This window comes from Syngnathus leptorhynchus, chromosome 2, assembly GCF_054491065.1.
Source record: "Syngnathus leptorhynchus isolate UIUO chromosome 2, UIUO_Slep, whole genome shotgun sequence".
Lineage (NCBI taxonomy): Eukaryota > Metazoa > Chordata > Actinopteri > Syngnathiformes > Syngnathidae > Syngnathus > Syngnathus leptorhynchus.
Genome location: NC_141196.1, coordinates 16,167,958 through 16,190,049, shown reverse-complemented (window position 1 = coordinate 16,190,049; position 22,092 = coordinate 16,167,958). Strand labels below are relative to the sequence as shown.

General features: G+C 38.8%; 2 protein-coding genes across 2 annotated transcripts; one reads left to right on the top strand and one right to left on the bottom strand.

Moving 5' to 3' along the window:
• The first annotated feature begins 2,889 nt into the window (after positions 1–2,889).
• On the top strand, positions 2,890–6,948 carry LOC147061059 (uncharacterized protein C3orf85-like). Its single transcript, XM_085902955.1, has 5 exons — positions 2,890–2,899; positions 5,172–5,207; positions 5,526–5,650; positions 5,868–5,953; positions 6,870–6,948. Exons 2-5 carry the CDS (start codon positions 5,174–5,176, stop codon positions 6,946–6,948), a joined length of 324 nt encoding a protein of 107 aa, XP_085759081.1. The 5' UTR covers positions 2,890–2,899; positions 5,172–5,173.
• Positions 6,949–8,055: 1,107 nt separating this feature from the next.
• Positions 8,056–15,096, bottom strand: LOC147061058 (neuronal acetylcholine receptor subunit non-alpha-2-like). The gene is made up of 6 exons (XM_085902954.1): positions 14,980–15,096; positions 12,581–12,732; positions 10,406–10,450; positions 9,989–10,098; positions 8,652–9,558; positions 8,056–8,229 (listed from the first exon to the last, which is right to left on the bottom strand). Exons 1-6 carry the CDS (start codon positions 15,047–15,049, stop codon positions 8,056–8,058), a joined length of 1,458 nt encoding a protein of 485 aa, XP_085759080.1. The 5' UTR covers positions 15,050–15,096.
• Positions 15,097–22,092: the final 6,996 nt, after the last annotated feature.

Here is a 22,092-nt window from a genome sequence, read left to right as displayed (position 1 = left end):
CAATACCAGAGGAAATTGCTATTCATTTCATAGGATTCAAACATTAAAATTGGTACAGAATGCACAATTTCCAGACTATCCATCTATCCATCTTCTATTCCTTTTATGCTCTTTTGGGTTGAAGGTGAGCTGGAGCCTACTCTTTTTGGAGTTTGGTACACCCAGAACAGGTCACCCAAGGTCACTTGTAGAAAATATGAACAACCGTTCCAACTCACAAACACAGGGAAAACATTTAAACTCCATCCAGAAAGACAAGAGCGAATAGTCCACCATGCTTCCAGCATTCTGTCTGACTTTCAGTTTTAATTGTCATCTTAATGGAACGCCAACCACTTTCAGTCCAACAATAATCTTTCCTAAGGTAATGATGTGTCAACTACCAATTGTCATATCAGCCATGTACAAATACCTCCAAGATTTACAAAAACAGTGGTTGATCTGCACATGATATTGCTTTTAAAGCTCTATTTACTATTTACCACCTTTAGTATCAAGTGAAGATGGAGAAGAGCATTGAATACGTTCTTAAAGCCCCGTCGCCTAAAAATCATATATGAAGATAAATTGATTAGTTAATGCTGGATGGATGGATGGATGGATGGATGGATGGATGGATGGATGGATGGATGGATGGATGGATGGATGGATGGATGGATGGATGGATGGATGGATGGATGGATGGATGGATGGATGGACGGACGGACGGGCGGATGGATGGACGGATGGACGTGCAAGTGGGAAGTAGGCTATAGTATCATTGGTAGCGATAGTTGTACCGTTTAATTACAATGCACCCTGTATGTAGAGTGTATGAAAGTTAGATTTATGTATTGCACATCGAAAAACAACTGTAGATTGTAGATAAATTGTAGAATATACACCATATTATGTTAATATCCATATTGTTGATTGTACATATCTAGGTATAACATAATAGCATGTGTCCAGAATTGTTCATCAAATATTTGGTTAAACATTTGAATTTAAAAGGATCTTGCACTTCAAGTGCAGGGATCATTATTGCTCAACTTTCAAAACTTGAAGAATACTCCTGGATTCCATGAATAACCAACACAGGTGTCAAATCACGTTCAGCTTCAACCCCACACACTTGGTCCAACCTGTGCCCTTACTGGACAGACCTTGAGCGTGCACTGTAAATAATGTGTTTATGTCATACATACCTTTGAAGAGAAGGGCTGTCCACATGTAAAATCCAACCAAACACGCGGCCCAAAACTTACAGCACCGCATCCTGGCAGGTTGGCACCGGCCCTGGCTACGGGCTCTCTGCTGCTGATGCTCTTTGTCGTTTGGAGGGTGGCGGGAACAAGATGCAGGAGAGAGGCGGGGTAAAGGGAGAAGAGTGAGCGAGAGAGGAAGGGAGGGGGCACCGTGCCCGCTATTGACAATCCAGAACAAGTGAAGATTAGCGCGTTCATGAGACTTTACGATATTGCACAGTGGTGCACGCTTGTGGTGGTCAAGGAGCGATTTCAACTTATTTTGCCAGAAAACATCTGTTAGGACCCGTCCAAATAACATGATACAGCTTTTAATCATGTAGGTCAGAGATGAAGAAATAAAAAAAACTTGGATAAACTGAAATAATTATGATTTTTGTCACAAATGAGCCAACCTGCAAATTTACTTGGCGAGAAATCGGATCGTCTTTCAAAACCGAATCTAGAGATAAACAAAACTAGTATATTGCTCAACAACTGTGCACACCTCATAAATGGAATGTGGGTGTTTTCAAACTGAACCAATAACCTTTAAACTCGTGTTATTTGAAATTCAGCTAGCAATAGGGATGTGGAGAAATGGGGATATAGATGCCCTGACACATACCTCTTTTCACTTTAAAGTTTTTAAAAAGTAGTATTTTATTTTTGTTTACCATGTCCTTCTTTTGGAAAGTTTGTGACCTTGTGACTGCAGATCATATGTCCTCCGCATATTTGTTTCTTCATGTAGCTTTTTCATATAGCCAATCTCTATCAGCATTTCAAAGAATGTTTGAGACTTATAAAAATTAAATAAATAAATTATCCCCAGTGAATTTGAGTGGGTGTCAATCTTACGAAGATCTTGCTATTCGTAGGCCGAATAGTCATGGTCCCTCCATGTTGCAAAATAAAATATCCAATCTGGCCTTGCACCTAGAGACTCCAAGCATATCTCAGGACAGTGCCCCCCCCACTCTTGCTACTCCACCAGTGATAATACTGTACTATGAAAATGTTGATAGTTTTAGATAATTAGCCAATGTTACATTCTGCAGGTGTACTCATTGATATCAGTTAATTGTCACATAATATTTACTCATGTTCACACTTCCAACATTCTCTCCCAAATATTGGTTGTTTTTATCATTATTGTAGGCCAGTGTGGCTCAGAAGCAGATGAGCTCTGGAGACAATTCCCGGCAGAAATAGAATCCAAGAAGCAATGAGGTGGAAAAACTCTTTAAATGTTCTTATCGACTCTCTCTTTCACGCGGTTTTACTGTAGTTCATTCAAAAAGCAGTGCTGCCATTGCATTCATGTCTCAAGGCACTCTTTTGGAAGACTATCGTGTATTTAGATTTTATTTGCTTGAATGTGCTCGAACAGCCATAGAGGACACAGAGCTCATTACTGGACTAAAAGATAAGTTTTTACATTTTCCAAGACCAAATCTTTATCACGTGATATTAGTCCATTTTAAGCTGTTATCCTGACGGTAAAATTGATGTAGAAAGAGAGTGTACATTGAAATGTATTTTTAAAGACAAAAAACAGCTGGAAAATAAAAACGATTTGCCCACTTGCCTTATTACAGTATAAAAGTTCACTGTGATTGTATCTTTTTAATGCTAACAAATGCTTAAGTGACAGGTGATGAATGTAACGGGTGTATAATATAATTATTTGAATATCTGTAATTGGTGGAAATCGAAAGTCAATAATGTGCAATAGCTGCATGTCTATGTTTTTGCCTTGCCGAAACGCAAACTAACAACCAGTGACCGATGTATCGTTCGGGTTGCTTCTCAATCAATGACTGCAAAATTAGATGTTCTTGACTTTTTTCAGTTCAAATGACAGTTAGGTGGTAAGTAAACTAGAGGTGTAAAGGAAGTAGTGAGCTGATGATCTGATTTGCTGTTGAGAAGGAAGCAGACTTGAAAAACTGGGTCAAACTTACATAGTGACAAACTAACGGGTCTTGCTGCTTGATCTAATCTAAATTGTGCTGTTAAAAAATTGTCAGATTGATTTACTCCATGAAAGAGTTTGATTCCCAACTTCCATTGTCATCGCACAGGATTCACACTATAATTTTTTAATGAACATACATTTTGTTCACAAATTAAATACAATGCAATGGTAGCTGCATCTTCGTGACTAACAGGATTTGTATTTAAGAGAGTATTATGCTCCATATGAATTTGTCCTTCCCAAGTGTGAAAACAGTTTGCTTGCACTAAATATATTCACCCCCCCATCTTGTGCCCTGAGGGTTGCACACACACAAGCCTGCATTATGGAATAAACTCTCTCCCAAAAGCTCCCCAGTTTGAGCTCCAACAGTTGAGCCAGCAAGACCGGAAAATAAACAGCACCAATAAAGTCTTTAAAACTTCAAACATGCATGTCGATAGACAACAGAAAGATCATTGGTTCATCATGTTAATGTCAACCTGCATAATGGTGTGTTACTTTTACAATATAACAATAATCTTTCTGTGGGTGTGTGCCAGGAGAGAGACAGTAAAGAGGTAAGTGTAGAAAATAGTGCAAAGAGCGGAGGGAGATGTTAATTCTCTTATCTTTAATACATGAGCAGTGTTCCACTAATGGACTTAAATGTTGTGGCGTTGCTTTTTCACTCTTTTATCTTGGCTCTACATCTCCTTGTGTGTGTGCAATTTTCTTTTTTAGCTCTCTCTTTTGTTGGCTTCTTTTCTCATCTGTGGTCACAGCAAAGACCATGGTGGAGAATTGGAATGTTTGGACACAAATGGAATTCGGTCACAAAACTTTGCATTTTTTTTCCATGAATAGAAGTGGATCAGCTAATGATGTTTGGGTGTCTTGTAGTTTGTTGTATTTAAATTCATCCATCTGTTGTAATGCGGTCGGACCTAAACTCAATGACGAGCTGGATAAGGTACTCCAAGTATTAATCTCACGATGGTGCAGTGCAGCTCTACAGAAGTGGTTCATTAGTTAAAGGGCTGCTGGAGCCATTCATGAATGTAGTCAGAACCCCACCCAGTGGAGGAACCGTTATTGTTCTGATACACACAGACAAATGCACACACACTACAGAGAAAGTAGAAGTAGAGAATATATTCTTTAAAATAAATCTTTGTTTAACAACACAATTGAAATTGACGATATACTTACAGATCACATCCATAAATGCCAGGGTTCCTAAATAAAAATTAAGAAACATTGACAATATTGAAATGGGACCATAACTTGAAAGTTTTAACAACTTTGTTAGAAAATGGTAGTAAGAGAGTGTACACGATACAAGATAATGGGGCATGACTTACGCATCTATGAAAAAAAAGAAAGCTCAGAGATGTATTCTTGAAAGTATCACATTGTGTACTGCTTTTTCTGCATGGCTTCCTCTTAAATTTCAAATCATGCTCGGAATTATTCATGTTTCTTACATTTTAAGCGTAACCTCAAGAAAGTGAGCTCATTAAAATGTAGAATTGTTTGAAAGACTGTGTATGCATGTATTTTTTTTGTATAATGTTTTTCTTTCAAAGCAAGACTTTGCTTTTTCTTAATTGGTATTGTACATAAATTGTACATTGATGACTGCTTAATACAGTTGTTGTCTTTATTATAAATCTCAGAGCTTAACTTGTTCCCAAAGTGAAGCAGCAGTGTGTGTGTGTGATTGTGTGTGTTTTGGACAGTTACCTTCTAAGTCTTGTTTGTTTGACGTAACGCATTCCTCTCAGCTTCTTACTGAAAGAAACTCTTGTTCTCTTCCACATTCATTTGTGAGGTTCTCAGTTTGAAGCTGAGATCAGCACTCACTCTGCAGGTAAATTTGGAGCATTTTCTTCTCAGGATAAATAATGTACTGTATTTTATTTTACTCTCTAAATAGTTTTGTGTTGAAACTATGCACCTAAAATGCTATTTTCTTTTGATAGACATGAAGTTTGTAATGCTTTTTGCTCTTTTGACTGGTAAGTACAATGTTTATTATAATTATTATATCATCATCAAGTCATAGGTCACTCAAATATAAATGTGTATCTATTATATCTATTATTATTGTGCAGGTGAGCCTGATCTTGGTTTTAGTAATGTAAAAATGTGGTGAAGAAATTTACTCTGATTGGCTGTACAATATGCTTGTAGTATATTTAAACAATGAAGGGTAGTCTATTTACTATATTTTTTTCCCAACTCCATTAATTCATCATTCTTCAGCCCAGAAAGCGTTTTTTGTCGAGGGTCCTTTGCACTGTTCAAGCTATCTTCTGTCATCATTTCGTATTTAGGGGTTCTGGCGGCCCCATTTATGAGAGATGAAGAAGCAAAGCGCTTCATTCGGCTGAAAAGACAGTCAGGATACTGGGACCCCCACAATTCTCAGAACCAGTGGGGTTACACCATCCAGGAGCAGGTGACGTGGTCATCACTAGTTTTGGACATACGGCACATATTTGCTGAAAAACACACCTTTTCCCTTCATAAATTAATGTGTTGCTTTGGCACCCTTTGTGACTTCTCAGTTCTAAGGAACTTTGCTGAAGTGACTTGTAGAGCTTCAAGTAGTGTGCAATAGTCAAAAATATCTTTGATTTTGCAGGAATTTCCTTGACATCGATTTTGTCTCTCAGGCTAACGAGTACTGGACAGCCCTTCGAACAGATGCCCAGTTCTACATGGATATGGGTCACCTGATGTTTGACCGCTCTGTGGCGGAGTAAGTGTCAAAATATTCTAATGCAGAGCCCAATGCCATGGCAGAACAATGACAGTTAGGAAGAGAGCGATGACATTTACAGAACGCAAGCTTGGGATCCTGACTGAAGAGGTGCGAACGAGACTGTCAGAAAGCTGTTGTCAATCGTCACCAAAATTCACATGCACATGTCTACGCATGCCCACATGAACCTCTGACATTGTCAGAATGATTTCTGGAATATTTTGGAGTTTGTGGACATGACTGTTTCCCTCCTTAAGTCCCTACGGTGAGGAGGGCCTTAAAATGCCTATAAAATCCAAAATACAAAGACAATTGTTTGGATATTTTCTGAAGTTAAAGTGGGCATAAGTGGAGAGGTGCATGTTGAAATTTTACAATGATTGCTATTGTTTTCTGACATTTACCAACATTGAATATTTTTATGTTGTCTGGGCAAGAAAAAAGCAACTTCTAAGTATTCGCTCACGGTCACGCTTGGCATGACCATTTCCTTTCCGTGTACAATGGCTACGGTCATGATCAGGTTTCAGCTGAGGAGCGCCACGTTTACGCCAGCAGAATTGTTTTCAAACTGCAATTAGCATTGTTGTTTTTTGAATTGGACATTTTTGGACATTATTACATGGCCCATACATTCCGCCCATCAACAAGCAACTATATAAATGTGCAATGTTGATACGGACATGGTATGGTAAGGAGTACTGGCGTTAGTTCTTCTGCTTGCTTTCCTAGCTATTAAGTGGACGGTGTTGCACCGTTTTGTAACATATAAAAATACCGCTCAATGCATCATTTGTACTTTGATTTTATTGATATTTCATTTATTTACATCACCTGGGGCTGAGTTGACTTTATAATCAATAATGTCATTATAATAGTAGTCATAAACAACATGTTTCCATTGATGTTGCAGTGAGAATCACAGACTGTACATGGAGATGTTGCGCAATACGAGAGCTCACTTGGACAGCCAGACCGGAGGACGCAAATAGAGAAGACGAAGACAAATGATATCAGGGTTGACATGATAGACAATGCCAAGGGAAAGTTCCATGTTTGTTCTGTAAAACTGCTCTGTACCTATGTTTTCAATGCAAATAATAGATTAAAAAGTGGCAATTTAACGCATTTTGTTTATGGTAATAATTTGATCGCACTGTCTACCCACCAATATCTATCACAAGAAACAAATCATATGAGCCAGAGATGATAGAACATCATTTAGAACTTTGTTGGCTGAGACACACTTTGAAAACTGAAATACAAACAGTTCTTATTGTGTAGAAGAGGTAGAATTCTGTAAATTTTATGAAATGGATGACTGAAGAGTATTACAGCTGCAAAAAATATTAGTAACAAAAATAATAATACATTTCAAGTCACATTCTTCTTCTTCTTCTAATTATTATTATTATTATTTTATTATAATGATGATGATGTTTATTATTATCAACTATAGAAATAGTGGCGATTTAGGATATTCAGGATTATCAGAATCAAAAGTTGTTTCATATTTTGAGACCACCAGGGGGTACTGTCATCTACTGACAACCTTGCATTGCCATCCTTGCATGTGCTCCAGTTTCATGCACGCATCAGCATCACGTTGAAGTTTTGCAGGATTGATTAAAACACAATGTATTGGAAGACCGATAGATGAATACAACTAGGTCCTTTTTCTACCACTTAGTCAACCCTCAGCCCTCAATACTTTACTATAGTCAGTGGTAGCGAGAATACACTTGTGATCACTGAGTGCAAATTAACATTTCAAGTCAAGGTAGTGGTGAACATTTGTCTATACAGTACTTATTTTGAACTAGGTTTGCTACTTTTTGTTGCATATATTGGTAGAAGAAAATTAGCCAATGAAAACTACAATGTTCTTAAAGTAGTGTCAAAGGGGTTCGAGTAAGATGATATGACAAAACAATTCAAAGCCGTCAAAACAACATATTGAAGAAACATATGTTTTAGACACACTGAGCTATGTGGAAGAGATTTGCGTGATAAGTGTAAGAATTATCACAAGTATAACAGATCCCCTGTAATAAAAGAATTATTATTGAGTTATTGACTCAAAAATCAAGTGAACTTTGCTACAGCTGTGAGCTTGAAGTTGGATCCTCACTTGGAATTGGTGGTGGGATTTTGAAGAACATGTACAGAGCTGGAGTGAAGATGCAGATGGTGCCAAGTATGGAAACAGTCAGGAATGCCCACAGGAAGATTCTGTCTAGCACCTGGGCCACAAACTTCCAGTCTTGAACCACCTGGTAGAAAAGGGGATGTGGGTATAACAATTAAAATTTTCCACATACTGACAGCGTATTTAAAACGACACCAGTTCACACAGACCTGTAATGAGGGAGGGGGCCTCAGAATGTTGTAATACGCATGCCAGACCAGTCGCAATTTACCTTTGTGCGGAAATATTACGCGATTGTGCACCAACTGCTTGGATACGATTCACAATGTCTTTTGATTACCTTCTGTGTAAATGTGTCTTGAACATTTTATCGATGTATGGTTGTGCTGTTTTTTGTGTGTTTTTTTTTAGAAACCTGCTGAAGGCCAAATGGATAGATTTTGAGTTCCTATGTTGAGAGTAATTAGTAGATATGAGTTATGTTCTGGAGAGTGGCAGGTTCACTTTTCAACACAAACCCTTTCAACCAATATGAGGTCATCTTACCTCTCGAATGAAGTGTTCTTTGCGAATATGTCTGCTGATATAGCGCACTGAGTAGATGGCCTTATCCAGCATGGTGGCCCAGGCCTCGTCTTCCTTTCCGTCGGAAGCACTCTGTCCTCCGCTCGCCCTTTGGCCTGCTCTCCGAGCGCCAGATCGTGGCTTCACCTCGGGGCTTTCAGGAGCCAGCTCCGGGTAGTGGTACCGGTCGATGTGACCTCGCATGCACAGCAACCTGGGCAACTTTTGAAGAAAGAGGTTGCGAACCCACGGCGACATGGGGTGGTAGGTGGCCGACGAGCGATGGTGTACGTTGATGACGAATACGGTGACTATGATGGAGAGAGTCACAAAGATCATGATGAAGAGCAAATACTCGCCGATAAGCGGGATGACTTTGGAAGACGAGGGGATGATCTCCTCGATGACGAGGAGGAAGACGGTGAGCGACACGAGGACAGAGGTAGAGAGCGACAGCTTCTCCCCTTCGTCGGACGGAAGGTAGAAGACCAGCACAGTCAAGAAAGACAACCCCAGACAAGGGATGATGAGGAAGAGAGTGTAGAATAACGGCAACCTCTTCAGGATGAAGGAGTAGGTGAGGAAGGGGTAGGAATACAGTCCGTCCTTCCTGTTTCCCTTTGCACCCGTGGCGTTGAGGATCTCCCATTCGCCATTATCAAAAAAGTCCTTCCGGTCCACGTGGTTGTCAATCAAAACGAGGTCGACCATGTTGCCGTCGTAGGTCCAAGAGCCGAACTTCATGGTACAGTTCTGGCGGTCAAAAGGGAAAAAGGTGACGTCCATGGTGCAGGCCGACTTGTAACTGGCAGGCGGTGTCCAAGTGATGACCCCGTTGTACTTGACAATGGCTTTGGTCATCAGCGAGCCCTCAAACCGTCCGTCAGCACTAAGAAAAAAGCACAGTCGCAGAACATCTATCTTTCTGGGAATGTTTAAATAAACAAATTTCTAATTTCTATAAAACATGGTCATGTAGGATAGTCAATGAACTCTAGAATGTTGCCATTACACAGTCCAAAAGGTTGTTGGACAATATGTCATGGCTGCACGGCCATAATGGTCTCAATTTCTTTTTATTGTTATTGTTGGTTTTCTAGTTTTCCTTTTCAATGTTAATTGACCGTCTCTGATCATGTTTCTTCTTAAAATGATCAGCAGTGGTTCTCAATCTCTTCACTGTTAGAGAGTTTCCTGGTGCAATTAGTGGTACACTTTTAAAATCAATGCATTAGGTTTTTCTTCCTTTTTAGCACATTTTTTATTTGCCTCCTTGCAAGCTTTGTGAAAAAATAATAAAAATGTACGTTTGTTCTTACTTTTCGTACAGGACAATGTCAGGGAGCCAAATGTTTTCAGATGGAACTCGAATGGAAGTAATGCCTCCATATTTATCTGGATTCCAACGCAGCTTGTAATCAAGCCACTGCTACTCAACAGAAAAACAACACACACACACACACCAATTGATTCATTAACTGTAAACATCAAAATGAAGGTTAGGTCATTATTATCGGGAGTTACTCACAGCGGCTTCATGCTGAATTTTATTGTCATAGAGAAACTTTGATTATTGTGTCTTTTTATGAAAAATGTAATGAAGACAAGTCTATCCATTTTCAATGGCGAATTTCCTCATTAGGATTGAGCTGCATATGCAGTGAAATGTGTGTATATTATCGTCTTTTTCAACAAAAATAAACAATGCAGTAATACAATCGTTGACTGCTGCTTACCTGCCAAAGCCAAACGTTAGTCGTCATCAGCTGGTTCTTCTCATCCTAATCATAATAGCACAAATAAAAGAGTAACATGAAAAATGTATTAGAGATAATCACATGCTCAAAAATAACCAATGGTTAATATAATTATAACAGTTAATTGAGTTGATTCTATTTGTGTGATGTATTTGTTTCATCCACCATAACCTAATTGACAGTGACAAATATTTGGAGTCATGGTGTGTGTAATAGTCATTTAGACAATTACACTAATCATTCACCTCATTGGTTACACTTGCATAGTATTGGATACAACAGATAAGATGTAAAAATATCTGCCATTGCAAAGATGTTCAGTTCTTTGCAATGGCAAAGAACTGAACACTGTCAGGAACACTTAACACTGTCAGGAAGATGTACAGATATTTAACAAATATCAACTATATTGTTGTGTTTGTAAGTACAAGTGGTGCGGGATAAACTGCATCATATTGAGAGGTGGAGATTATTTTCTTTTTAGGGACAGAATTTGGAATTAGCTTTCATTAGATTGTGCAGATGCACCTGATGAAATTGAAATGAAATGTACAGTCATATGTTGAGGCCTCTAATGTTGTGTTGTCATGGCGTATCAGTTTAAAGAGTCTCATTTTTTTCCCCAGACATTTGAAAAGGGCATAAAAACCTGAGGACCTAAATGAAGGAGGACAAGAACACTGATCATAGGCCTCTTTACGATGAGATGGCAGGACGAGACGAGAAAAAGATGTCAAGAAAATAGATGATTTAAAAGATGCAGAGGGCTGCAGGTGAGGGAGTGTTTCCTATGGGCCCTGACCCCAGCTGTCACCCTTACTTGGATGCTGTGGCCATCACACTGAGCAGAGGTGAAGTAAGATCTAATAACGAGCTTTGCAGCAGACAAATAGGCAGGCTCAGGGGCGCAGCGCACAACACATTGTCGCAGCACTCTCCCCCCCTTAAGCCAAAAATTCAAAAGGACCACCTGGCTGTACCGACTGAAACAGTTTTTTCTCTCACCCAAGTAGGGACTTTGAATTCAGCTCATGTGGCAGGTAGAAGCTAAAACGGTAGTGATGAATATTTCACGCTGGGGAGTGTGGTTCATCCATTAGCATCCTCCATTTTCCTCCCTTTGAACAAACCAAAGCATCTCATCCTATCAGCAGCAGCTCTGAAATATTGAACGAGCACTCCAGTCAGAAAGGGAATGCTTGTGGATATACAAAGGAAGTGTTCAGGACCTATGCGCACGAATTTATGAACTTAGATAGCTACAAACTCAGCTTCATTTATAACAATAATAATCATAATGTGTGCCCTGCGATTGGCTGGCAACCGGTTCAGGGTGTCCCCCACCTACTGCCCGATGACGGGTGGGATAGGCTCCAGCACGCTCGCGACCCCCGTGGGGACAAAGCGGTTCAAAAATCGAATGGATGGATGGATAATAAAGCACAAACATGGTGTTAGAGAACATTTTTACCAAACTTTTGGTAGAGGACGAGATGGAAAGTCTCAGGATATTTGCATTTTAAGTTTAGATTGCAGAACGGATTTGTTATCCAAACACCCCTAAAGTCATACAATTTATGATTTTCCATAACTTTGGGAGAGAGCTTTGAAGTTCAAACTGTAATCAACAATCACCTCAGTATATCCAACAATAACTTCTCATACGAGCATATATCAACAACATCGTTTTTTTTTCCTGTGGCTTTTTGTTGTGCTAACTCCCAAAAAGAGAGAAGCCGAAACAAGGGGTGTTGGGACAGAAATTGCGTGACAAAAAAGACCAGAAATGACCCATTTGGCTCACACTGAGAGCACACGACTCAAGTGTCACCATACACATCTTCAGTTGTGAAGTTAAGATTGGGTGTTTTATTGCTTTTACAATACTATTGTGGCTGCGGCAGAGCCCAGTGAGCTAATATTTAATTATTACTTTGGGGCCAACGTGTGCCATATTGTTGAAAATGAACTATGTTGAAGCAAATCCTGCATATGCATCTATTTACAGCCTGGATTGTCACCAATCATGGCAGGGCTATTCCCTGTTCAACATAAGTGACACAGCATTGTTGAAGTGTAATTGGTAAGCAAGTTTATGTTAGCAATTGTAAAGTGTAAGTTATGAAGCAGAAGCAGTGTTGTATTCACTCTCACCACATCGACCAGCTGGGAGATCTTGAGTCCGAAGCGGACTCTGATGGTATCGTTGGCGTGTTGAATGGGCCTCACCCAGCGCTGGTAACCTTGGAAGAGATTCTTCAGCAGGGCGTCCTCCATCTCCGCCAAGGATACAAACTCATTTGATGCTCGAATGAAAAGAAGACAGTGAGAGTCAAACATAACATCAACAACCCTAAGTCAGGTACTGCATTTGAGGCTGTATGTTGTTCCTTTCAGAATTCAAAGATATAATTCTGTTGTTTACAAGTTGAGCTGTCACCACTGTAATGTAGTACATAAAAACAATATGGTACAGTCATTCAAACAAGCAGAAATGTATCATTTGCCTCTTTTTGTCTCACCTCTCTGATGATGTTTTTTACCAAGTCCTACAGCTCAAAATTTACTTTAACTTTGAAAATGTATTCAAAGGATACCTCATCAGTAATTAGATCTGAAATTACCCTGAAAAACAATCCAGTTTATTAGGTACACATGCACAATCTAACAAAATCAAATGAACATAAAGTATACATATACTTACTGACACTTTAAGTATTTATTTACTAACAAATATGTATATTATTGTGGTTGTATTTTGCAGTGTATCAAAGTGCACTGCCTCATATATATATATATATATATATATATATATATATATATATATATATATATATATATATATATATATATATATATATATATATATATATATATATATGAGGCAGTGCACTTGTTACACACTTGCCCTTACACACTTGCCCACCTATCTTTGGGTGGGCAGTGTGCAAATTTTGGAACACAGCAAACACTTCACTTTGCTGACTTCTCTTTGCTTCACTTCACTTTTTACACTGCAAAAAAATAAATATATATATATATATATATATATATATATATATATATATATATATATATATATATATATATATATATATATATATATATATATATATATATATATATATATATATATATATATATATATATTTAGTCTATGTTCACACTGCAAATATAAATGCCTGAAGGTCACATGCAGCAATTTGATACGGTGCAATTTATTGCTGGTGTCTTAATTGCATGTCAGTGATTTACTTTAGTTGTCTCTTCTATGATAATAGAAGTATATCATAATATATTATATATATATATATATATATTCAGTATTTTTACAAAAGGTGCAATATATCATTCCAACCACTTTTATATTAGGTTTTATTATTATTATTATTATTATTAGTAGTAGTAGTAGTAGTAGTAGTAGTAGTAGTAGTAGTAGTAGTGTTATATTTGAAATTTTGCAAAAATCTAGTTTCGGTTTTGTGGACTCGATCTCGTGAGACTTTTCGTCTCGTGGGATTTGTGTCTTGCCTCATCCCTACTGACTAATTAGGAGCAATTGTGATTAGCTTTGTTTATTGGTTTATTGAACATACAAACTGTACATGATGTGAAATCTTTCAAATGTATGCGGAAAAATATCTATTGTAGATCTAAGTTGTTAACATGTTCAAGAGTGGGTGGAATAGTGACAGTGAGTAGTCTGCAATTTCTTGCATATCAAATTAGAAGTACAATTTGGGGCCAAAGTTGTTGTTTTTGCAGAAATGAAATTTATCATGTTCTAGTGACAAGTCATAATAATTGTTGTAACAAATATGGCAAATAACTGAAATTGCTTGCATAATATGAAAGTAATTGAGGCACCACAAAAAAGGTTCGTATTTGCTGATACTGACAAGTCATAATAATTGTTATAACAAATATAACAAATAACTGAATTTGCTTGCATAATATGCAAGTAATTGAGGCACCATGAAAAAGGTTTATATTTGCAGATAGTTGCAAACAAAAACAAATACCTCAACTCACTTCAACACCAAGATGACACCATGTGTGGGGCAAAGCAAGAGTGTATTTTTCTTTGGCGTGAAACAGCAAATAACAATATAAGTAAAAGTAATGTACACTGTGACATTATACTAGTTAAGGTCTGGCACTTCATTTGAAGTACTATACTACTAGTAAAGCACATGATGCCGGATGTGCACACATCTGCACCCAACTCTAGTACGTAGTGTGCACGTCAGTTTGTGTAGTTTTGCGTGACTAGTAACATTTGCGATGCCAAACTTGACATTTGTGCAGAAATGTCATAATGATGGAAAGCACCAGTGGTATAATAAATACATTTAAAAAAAAAAACACGTAATGAGTAAGACACGTTCGTTCTACTAGTGCGCTCAGCCTAATTGTTATATTGCGTTGAATTGTCTTACTGGTAAGACAAAGAGCGTACCGAACCAGCATTTAATGTGCTGGATATCGAATCCACGAAAAAATGCTCAAACGACTTTGCATACATGCGTGCATACGCATCAGTTCATTCTTACCACTGATGGTGGCGAAGGCGAGCGGGCAAGATGCAGCCGAGAGGACAAAGAGGACCACCAACTTCATCATGTCCGGTGCGCTTCTGCAGATTCTTTTTTTTTTTTTTTTTGCTAAGGTCTGACGGTCCAGGGACACGCCGAGGCTTCCATCAAGACGAGGGGCATGCAAGCAGCGATACGGCGTGCACGCGCAGAATCAGGGATGGAGCGTCAAAGGGTGAAGAAGGAGGTGGGATGGAGGAAGAGGACGAGGGGTGGAGTCACGAGGAAAAAAAACGTGGAGCATTTTTATCGATTATTTTCACAACTAACAGGAATACAACATGTAATAGTTCACGTATTAACATTTATTATTATTTAATCAGTCATCTATTTTTAGAGCGTGTCCAAATAGTTTTGCTGTACTTACATTTAGGATTTTAGGATATAAAACGGAATCTCGCTCAAGTGCAAAAGCTTTCGGTTTTAAATTTGATATCCTAACTTTTTAAATGATTGAGATATAGTGTAACACCTTATGTAAAAGACGAGGGGAAACACCAACGCTCCTGAAATTACTAGTGACTGATGCTTCGTTTTGGGACGGACTTCCATGTACATCCACTGGAGGGCAATAAAATAGGAAAAAGATTCAAGCATGTTGTCAAAGAGCATCCATTGAACATGCATAACGCATAATACTGATATTCCTAGGTGGCGAAGTGAGAATGCAGCTACCTAGAGATTTGAAATGCATTACATAGGGGGGGCGAACATATATGTGTTGGAGTCATTCAATTAGTTCCTTTCACAGGATAGGTGTGGGTGTTCCATTGAAGTGTGAAAATAATCATGGGAACATCACCAGAACAAGTACCTATGTGCACTGTGCAGCCAAATGTTCACTAGCTCCAAATGACAGCTTTACTATATAAAACTGCCCATTAGAAAGGGCTGATGAGAAAAATGAGAGATTGGCTTATTTTCAAACAATTTATGATGCCTTCATAATCCAACATGGTTTATATCACAAGACAGTAATTGTCCAGAAATTACACTATCCGCTAATTTTATGCATTTTTGTTACAAAGACACCCATGTAACTTGTGACTGATGGCCATGGGTTCTCCTAGATGATATCACTTTTGATAGTGTTGCATGTGCTGAGAATCTTGTAGGAAGAGTGTGAAAACGTCAAGCTGAAGTGTTAAATAAACAGTCGATGGTTCAGACGTTGGCTCAGTGAATTACGTATAACACATTTTCATTTTCTATGTTGCTTATCCTGTTCAGACTCAATGGGGGCTGTAAAAGATAAGAGACTACTGCAAGAGTCACAAACAAAGCTTAAGAAGAATAAGATTATTTCAAAACCAAGTGTTGTTTCGGACTAGTTTTGCTTGCTGTGCTTGGGTCACACTCATATAGACAGTAGATCATTGGGACTCAAATACTAGGTAATCTCAAAGGGCCACATTAACCTTTTTCAATCAGTCAAAATATATTTATTAAGGTGAGACAGGTCACATGCAATTATACTGTAGTAGTCAAAATAAAATGTTCTTTTCATTCAGAACAACAATGTCATTTCCATTTGATGGGCCGAACAAACACAGGAGCAAATGAGTAGAAGAGTTCAGGACAAAAGAAACGTATACTTTTATAGTTTTTGCTAAAAAATCAAATCATTTATTTAAAGAAAAAAGTGCATCTTTCTTTCCTACGAAACATCCCTTTAACCTTCGAGTGTTTTTAAAAGTTCAAAAGCCACGATTGTTTTTGAAAAGACAAACGGCTGGCTGTTTTGTTCAATTATATCACAAAGCAGCATCAGATACGATAAAAAGATACAAATCTGCAACCCCTGCAGGTGAAATGACCCAAACTATTTTGGTACACAACATACAAAGTACAACGCATCAAGCACAAAGCGCATGTTTGCTATTTTGCGTCTTCATCTCCTCCTTCTGTTCTCATCGTGGGCTACAGAGACGGGAGGCTGGTTATCACAATGAAATTATCCTGATTTTCTGCTCCACTTGGAGCCAGGGGGACGAGCAGCTGCTGCCTCCCAGATCGTCCCGTCCGCCTCCCCTCTAATCATTTGGAAACAAAATTTCTTGTGGGCTGGAAACCTGCCGGTTCCTTCCATGACGACTCAGGACAGCTGGGTTTGGAGAAGCATGTGTGATTGTACTGCGGTGGATTTTGTTACATGCACGAGAGACCCCAGATACCAAAAGGAACTACTTTATGTGTGTTTTGCTGTGGACTGGATAATTGTGTCCTCTGTTGTTGCATAAATTCATTGTGCATAATTTGGCTGGGTGCAAAAATATTTGCTAAAGCAGAGGAAGCAGCTGTGTCTCGCCTGCGCCTGTGGGTTCTGTTATAATCTGTTTGTTATTGTAAGCCTTAAATAACTGGTGATAAAAGCAGCCCAAGAACACAAGTGTAAGTATAAAGTCACTGGTCCCATACACGCTCATCTGTTAGTCGACAGAGGCTGCCACCAGCACTTTAGATGATGAGATGATAAACTTTAAAGCTTTCATTTAAATGAGTGGCACCTTGACTATTGTCAAGCGCTGAGTGAAGAATGTATCACTGAAATCATTAAATGAATCCGCTTTTCTCACAATTACTAAATTGAAAGACAATCAAATGCATCAATGTGCAATACTAGTGAACCTTATATATCAATTCAATTTTGTTTTTATGTATTAAACTATTATGAATAATTCAGGTTGGATGCAAAAAAAGACGTTTGCAAAGTGTTTTCAAAATGTGTTTGTTAGTGTGTGCATGGATTATGAGTGCGTGTATATGTGTGCGCATGTGTGCATGCTGCAAGTCAGGTGGCAGAATGAACTCTGGCACATCAAACATGTTGTCATCAGATGTGACTCAACTGTGCTTCCTGTGTCTCATCTGTACTCGTGCATCATGCATGAATGTCTGTTGACGGTATGTGGTTGCGTGCGTGTAGTATAGGTAACGAGGTTCATAAAAGTGCAGGGCCAAGAAGCAGGGGCCAAGAATTGCAATAAGTACTGCCTTGAGAGATACAAGTGGCATGACTCGATTTGTTTTTAGATACAAAGTCGTTGTTGAAGCAAATCATGACATTGATTTACGAGGCAAAAGTTTGAGGTACGAGCGCTGAATTCAAATCAACTCATTTCAGAAAAAGATACACTTAGAACAGTTCTACAAAAAAGGCAACGAAGACTCTCTCTCTCTCTCTCTCTCTCTCTCTCTCTCTCTCTCTCTCTCTCTCTCTCTCTCTCTCTCTCTCTCTCTCTCTCTCTCTCTCTATATATATATATATATATATATATATATATATATATATATATATATATATATATATATATATATATATATATATATATATATATATATAAATAACATGATTTTTCTCTTGAATATATTGTTATAATCATTTGTTTCAAATGTACTGTAATTAATTTCTGTATAAAAATTAAATTTGGCGTTCAAAAGTTTTTGTTCAAACTCGAGTCTTGAAAAAGAGGGGGTCGTCTTATAATCAGGGTCATCTTATATTCGGGCCAATACGGTATATGGATAGTTTATACATGAACACGTACACATACTGACCTGTGTGTTTGATGTTGCCATTGTATCAAACATACGTGATGTCATTTACAGTGGAGTCAACACTACAGGGCACGCTGGGATGTGTGTGAGTGTGGGTAGTGTGTCTCAGTGCAACTTGACAGTGAAATGTGTCTCTCTTTCCCATTTAGAGTCAAAGAGATGTTGTATAACCAACCGCCCTGCGCCTCTGGACAAGAGCGACAGATAATGAGGCGCCTTCTGTCACGTCACATATGCAACACATCACGTGCGCTTCGAGCTGCAGTGACAGCATCAAGAGGACCTCGACTTTTGACTGACAATATTTCGTTGTCTTCAGCTTTTAACGGTCATAATGTACTGCAGGGTTAGGGTAGGCAGACTATAATGCACCTTTCAACATTCATTATTCATCATGCACTGAAAGAAGCTTAAATGTATTGATGCTTTAAAAAAAAAGCCAATCAGCACAATATAAAAGGAAGCCACTAAAACAAGCACTCAGTGGATGCTGTATTAAAGTGTCTCTAATTATATAAAATGATCAATCCTTTTGGCTACTATATCGCGTATCCTATTTAGGGTTGTGGGGAGCTGGATATTATCCCATCTGGTTTTGGTAAAATGGTAAGTTACACCATGAACCCGTGACCAATCACACAAAAAGTAATAAAATTAAGAATGTATTGCTTAATTACAAAAACTGTTCTGCCAAAAGAACAGGAATTTTGATCTATTCAACCTACAGCTACATCCATTCATGAAAGTCTCATTACCAAGATGGCTCCTTCCATGAAATCAGGCATCATCTCCCACAAAACCATCTCAAGAAGTAAGGTTCAGAGATTATTGGGAGATGAGGAGACCAAGTACTAATGATTTCACAGGTCCAAGTGCATCTGCATGTCGAATAACAATAATGATATGTTATATGATATTTAATATAGTCATATATTCAATATTTGTTTTCATCAATTTGTATTAAATATTGATGAATAGGTGGACCACTATATTGCACAAACATTTTTTAGTAAGCAAAAATGTGTAAATTTCTTCCAAGTTACCAAGGTAATATTGAATGGAGCCCAACCTATGAAACTGAGGAGAATGACACTAGCTACATCTGCCGTCTTGTTTCTACAATTTGCACTCAAGACGCTGTTTATTTCTGCATGACCCGTGTCTTGTCCATGTTTTGAGCTAACTTGATGATTCCTTTGTTATTTAAGTCAAGGGCCCATATAACTGTTAACAGTAAAGGTTTCTCACAAAGCTTCCAGCCTTAGAGGATCAATTTCTCACACAAGCATGCAATATGGCTGGCTCAACTGCTCTGAGCCTGGCAGTGCGGGATTTGCCATTGGACACATTTGCCCACATGCATTTTTGGGAGCTTTTGTCATGGGCCAATGAAACCAAGGTTGAAATTGCATGGGGCTGTCATTCTAGAAGGTATGTTTGGCGGAATAACAACACTCCTCATCACCAAAAGAGCCTCACACCAAAAGTGAAGCACGGTGGGGGCAGCATCATGGTCATTGGGTGTTCTTCCTCAGCTGGAACTGGGCCCTTCGTCAAGGTGAAAGGAATCATAAACAGTTTCAAATAAGAGCTAATGCTTGCACAATACTTTAAGGCTTCTGTGAGAAAGCAAATTAACTTTACTTCACTTCTCCCCCCAAAAAAATAATCATTTGAGTTCTACAGCTTTTAGGTTAAATTAATGGTGAAAATAAGTTTTGAAATTACTATGTGCTTAGAATTTAGCTGTTACAGGTATCAGGGGATGGAAGTTTGTATTTGGTTGAACTACAAAATATGAATCATTATCATCATCACATCTTTCGGAGCTGAACAGCAACTATCTGATATTAGTGTGACCTGCATGAAAAGATTTAATTTGGGTAACACACTATTATTACTTGAAGCAATATAATGTCCTACTAATAAAACAAAACAGCCACGCAGATGACTCGCTCCATTTGTAAAGATCATAATCTGAATTGTGCCTGACCTTTTAGTCTGAAACCCAAGAAAGCGCCAGAAGCATTTTATGTTGTTAAACCAAAATACTTTTAATTTCTTCGACAATGTTCCTGTATCCGTCTATAAATATGCATCCGGTATCTCTGCACTTGTGTGTGTGTGTGCGTATTCAGAAGCCCACCCCCCCCCGAATGAATTATTTAGAGAAGAGTCTCCTCGACTTATCCACGGTCGAGCGGCCTCTGGCACGTACGGTTCTGCTCACAGCGGCACAAGAGACCCTAATTCGGCATCGTCTGCCGCTGTCCTACCCGACAGCGCCACACAATCTTCCCTGCATGCTCTAGTCCACAGCTGATGTCCCCTTGCTGTGCCCTCACCTTTGCGCAACTTTTCCCCCGGAGAGAGCCAGTCTTTTGGCATATAACATATCTTCAATTAAAATAAGATAACACACACAATTTCATATTCCCCCAAAAATTGGATTTAAAACATTGTGGTTAGCCACTATTTCTGAGCCTCACTACGTGTCCGCATAGAAGAACCATGTAAAATATTCATCCATACGGCTGGCTTAATAATGTATTATCCCTCAATTTAGCACCCAGAGCTTTGCTGGGCTCAGCTTTGCTGCAACCGCCACCAAGCACAAGAAGTCCAGTTTCCCAAGCTTTGAAAATATCGCAATTTCACACTTACAAATTCCGATTAATGCGGTGGAGCAGCTTGTAGAAGGCCGCCTTCTCCAACCTGCAGTTTGTCTGTGTCCTTCACATCATACAGGGAAGGTGAAAAAGCATTGCGGATTTGTTCAGGTGCTTAGAATGTTCAGTCGCTCTGTCATGTTTACGATTTTAGGTTAGGTGTTTTTTAAAGGTTGTTTATTTGCAGGATTATGCAAAAGCTTTTTTTGTGGCAGAGTGCAGGAGCCATGAGGCATTTTGGTATGAATATGACAAGTGTGGATCAAGAAATATTTTACTGATTATTTTGTTAAAAAAAAAAAAAACTGACAAAAACACATGAAAGCTTACCCTATGGTGCTGATCCAAATTATGATTGTCTCACTATATCAGAAGGCTGTCATCTATGAGTTCCTATCTAACTCCCCATGTTTCTGAAGGGCATCTCAGAAGCAAACACAATGTCCCAATATTGGCAGCTGATACTGATGCGGCCATCTCCTCTATGAGCCAGACTAAGACTGATGTGATAGTGCTTCATCTCTATATTTTTAACTTGACTCTGTCCTTTCTCTACAAGTAATCCCCGAGCATCCAGGTTCTGCCTCACATCCACACAAACATACGGGGAAGCTCACACTTTCCATTTGTCACTTTGCAGGTGTCGTGCAGTCTTCCCCCACCTCGTTCTGGGTGCACACACATAGAGAAACATGCCGCACGCAAGGGGGGATTAAGTGTGACTGGTCGAGTTGCTGAGAGCCACCGGCTGGGCCCATTTGAAACCAGGCTGGGATCAGACGAGGGGAAATTTGTGACCACCAAGAACCTTCCATGTGTGTGCTTGTCAGTGCTGACAGGCACA

What these genes read in the sequence shown, in the direction of transcription:
- LOC147061059 (XM_085902955.1), top strand. Translation starts at nt 5,174, where the DNA reads ATGAAGTTTGTAATGCTTTTTGCTCTTTTGACTG. An exon ending in GTTACACCATCCAGGAGCAG is followed by an intron (nt 5,651 to 5,867) that starts GTGACGTGGTCA and finishes TTTGTCTCTCAG; the next exon opens with GCTAACGAGTACTGGACAGC. An exon ending in TTTGACCGCTCTGTGGCGGA is followed by an intron (nt 5,954 to 6,869) that starts GTAAGTGTCAAA and finishes TTGATGTTGCAG; the next exon opens with TGAGAATCACAGACTGTACA.
- LOC147061058 (XM_085902954.1), bottom strand. Translation starts at nt 15,049, where the DNA reads ATGATGAAGTTGGTGGTCCTCTTTGTCCTCTCGGCTGCATCTTGCCCG. An exon ending in TCTCCCAGCTGGTCGATGTG is followed by an intron (nt 10,451 to 12,580) that starts GTGAGAGTGAAT and finishes TATTATGATTAG; the next exon opens with GATGAGAAGAACCAGCTGAT. An exon ending in GACATTGTCCTGTACGAAAA is followed by an intron (nt 9,559 to 9,988) that starts GTAAGAACAAAC and finishes CTTTTTTCTTAG; the next exon opens with TGCTGACGGACGGTTTGAGG.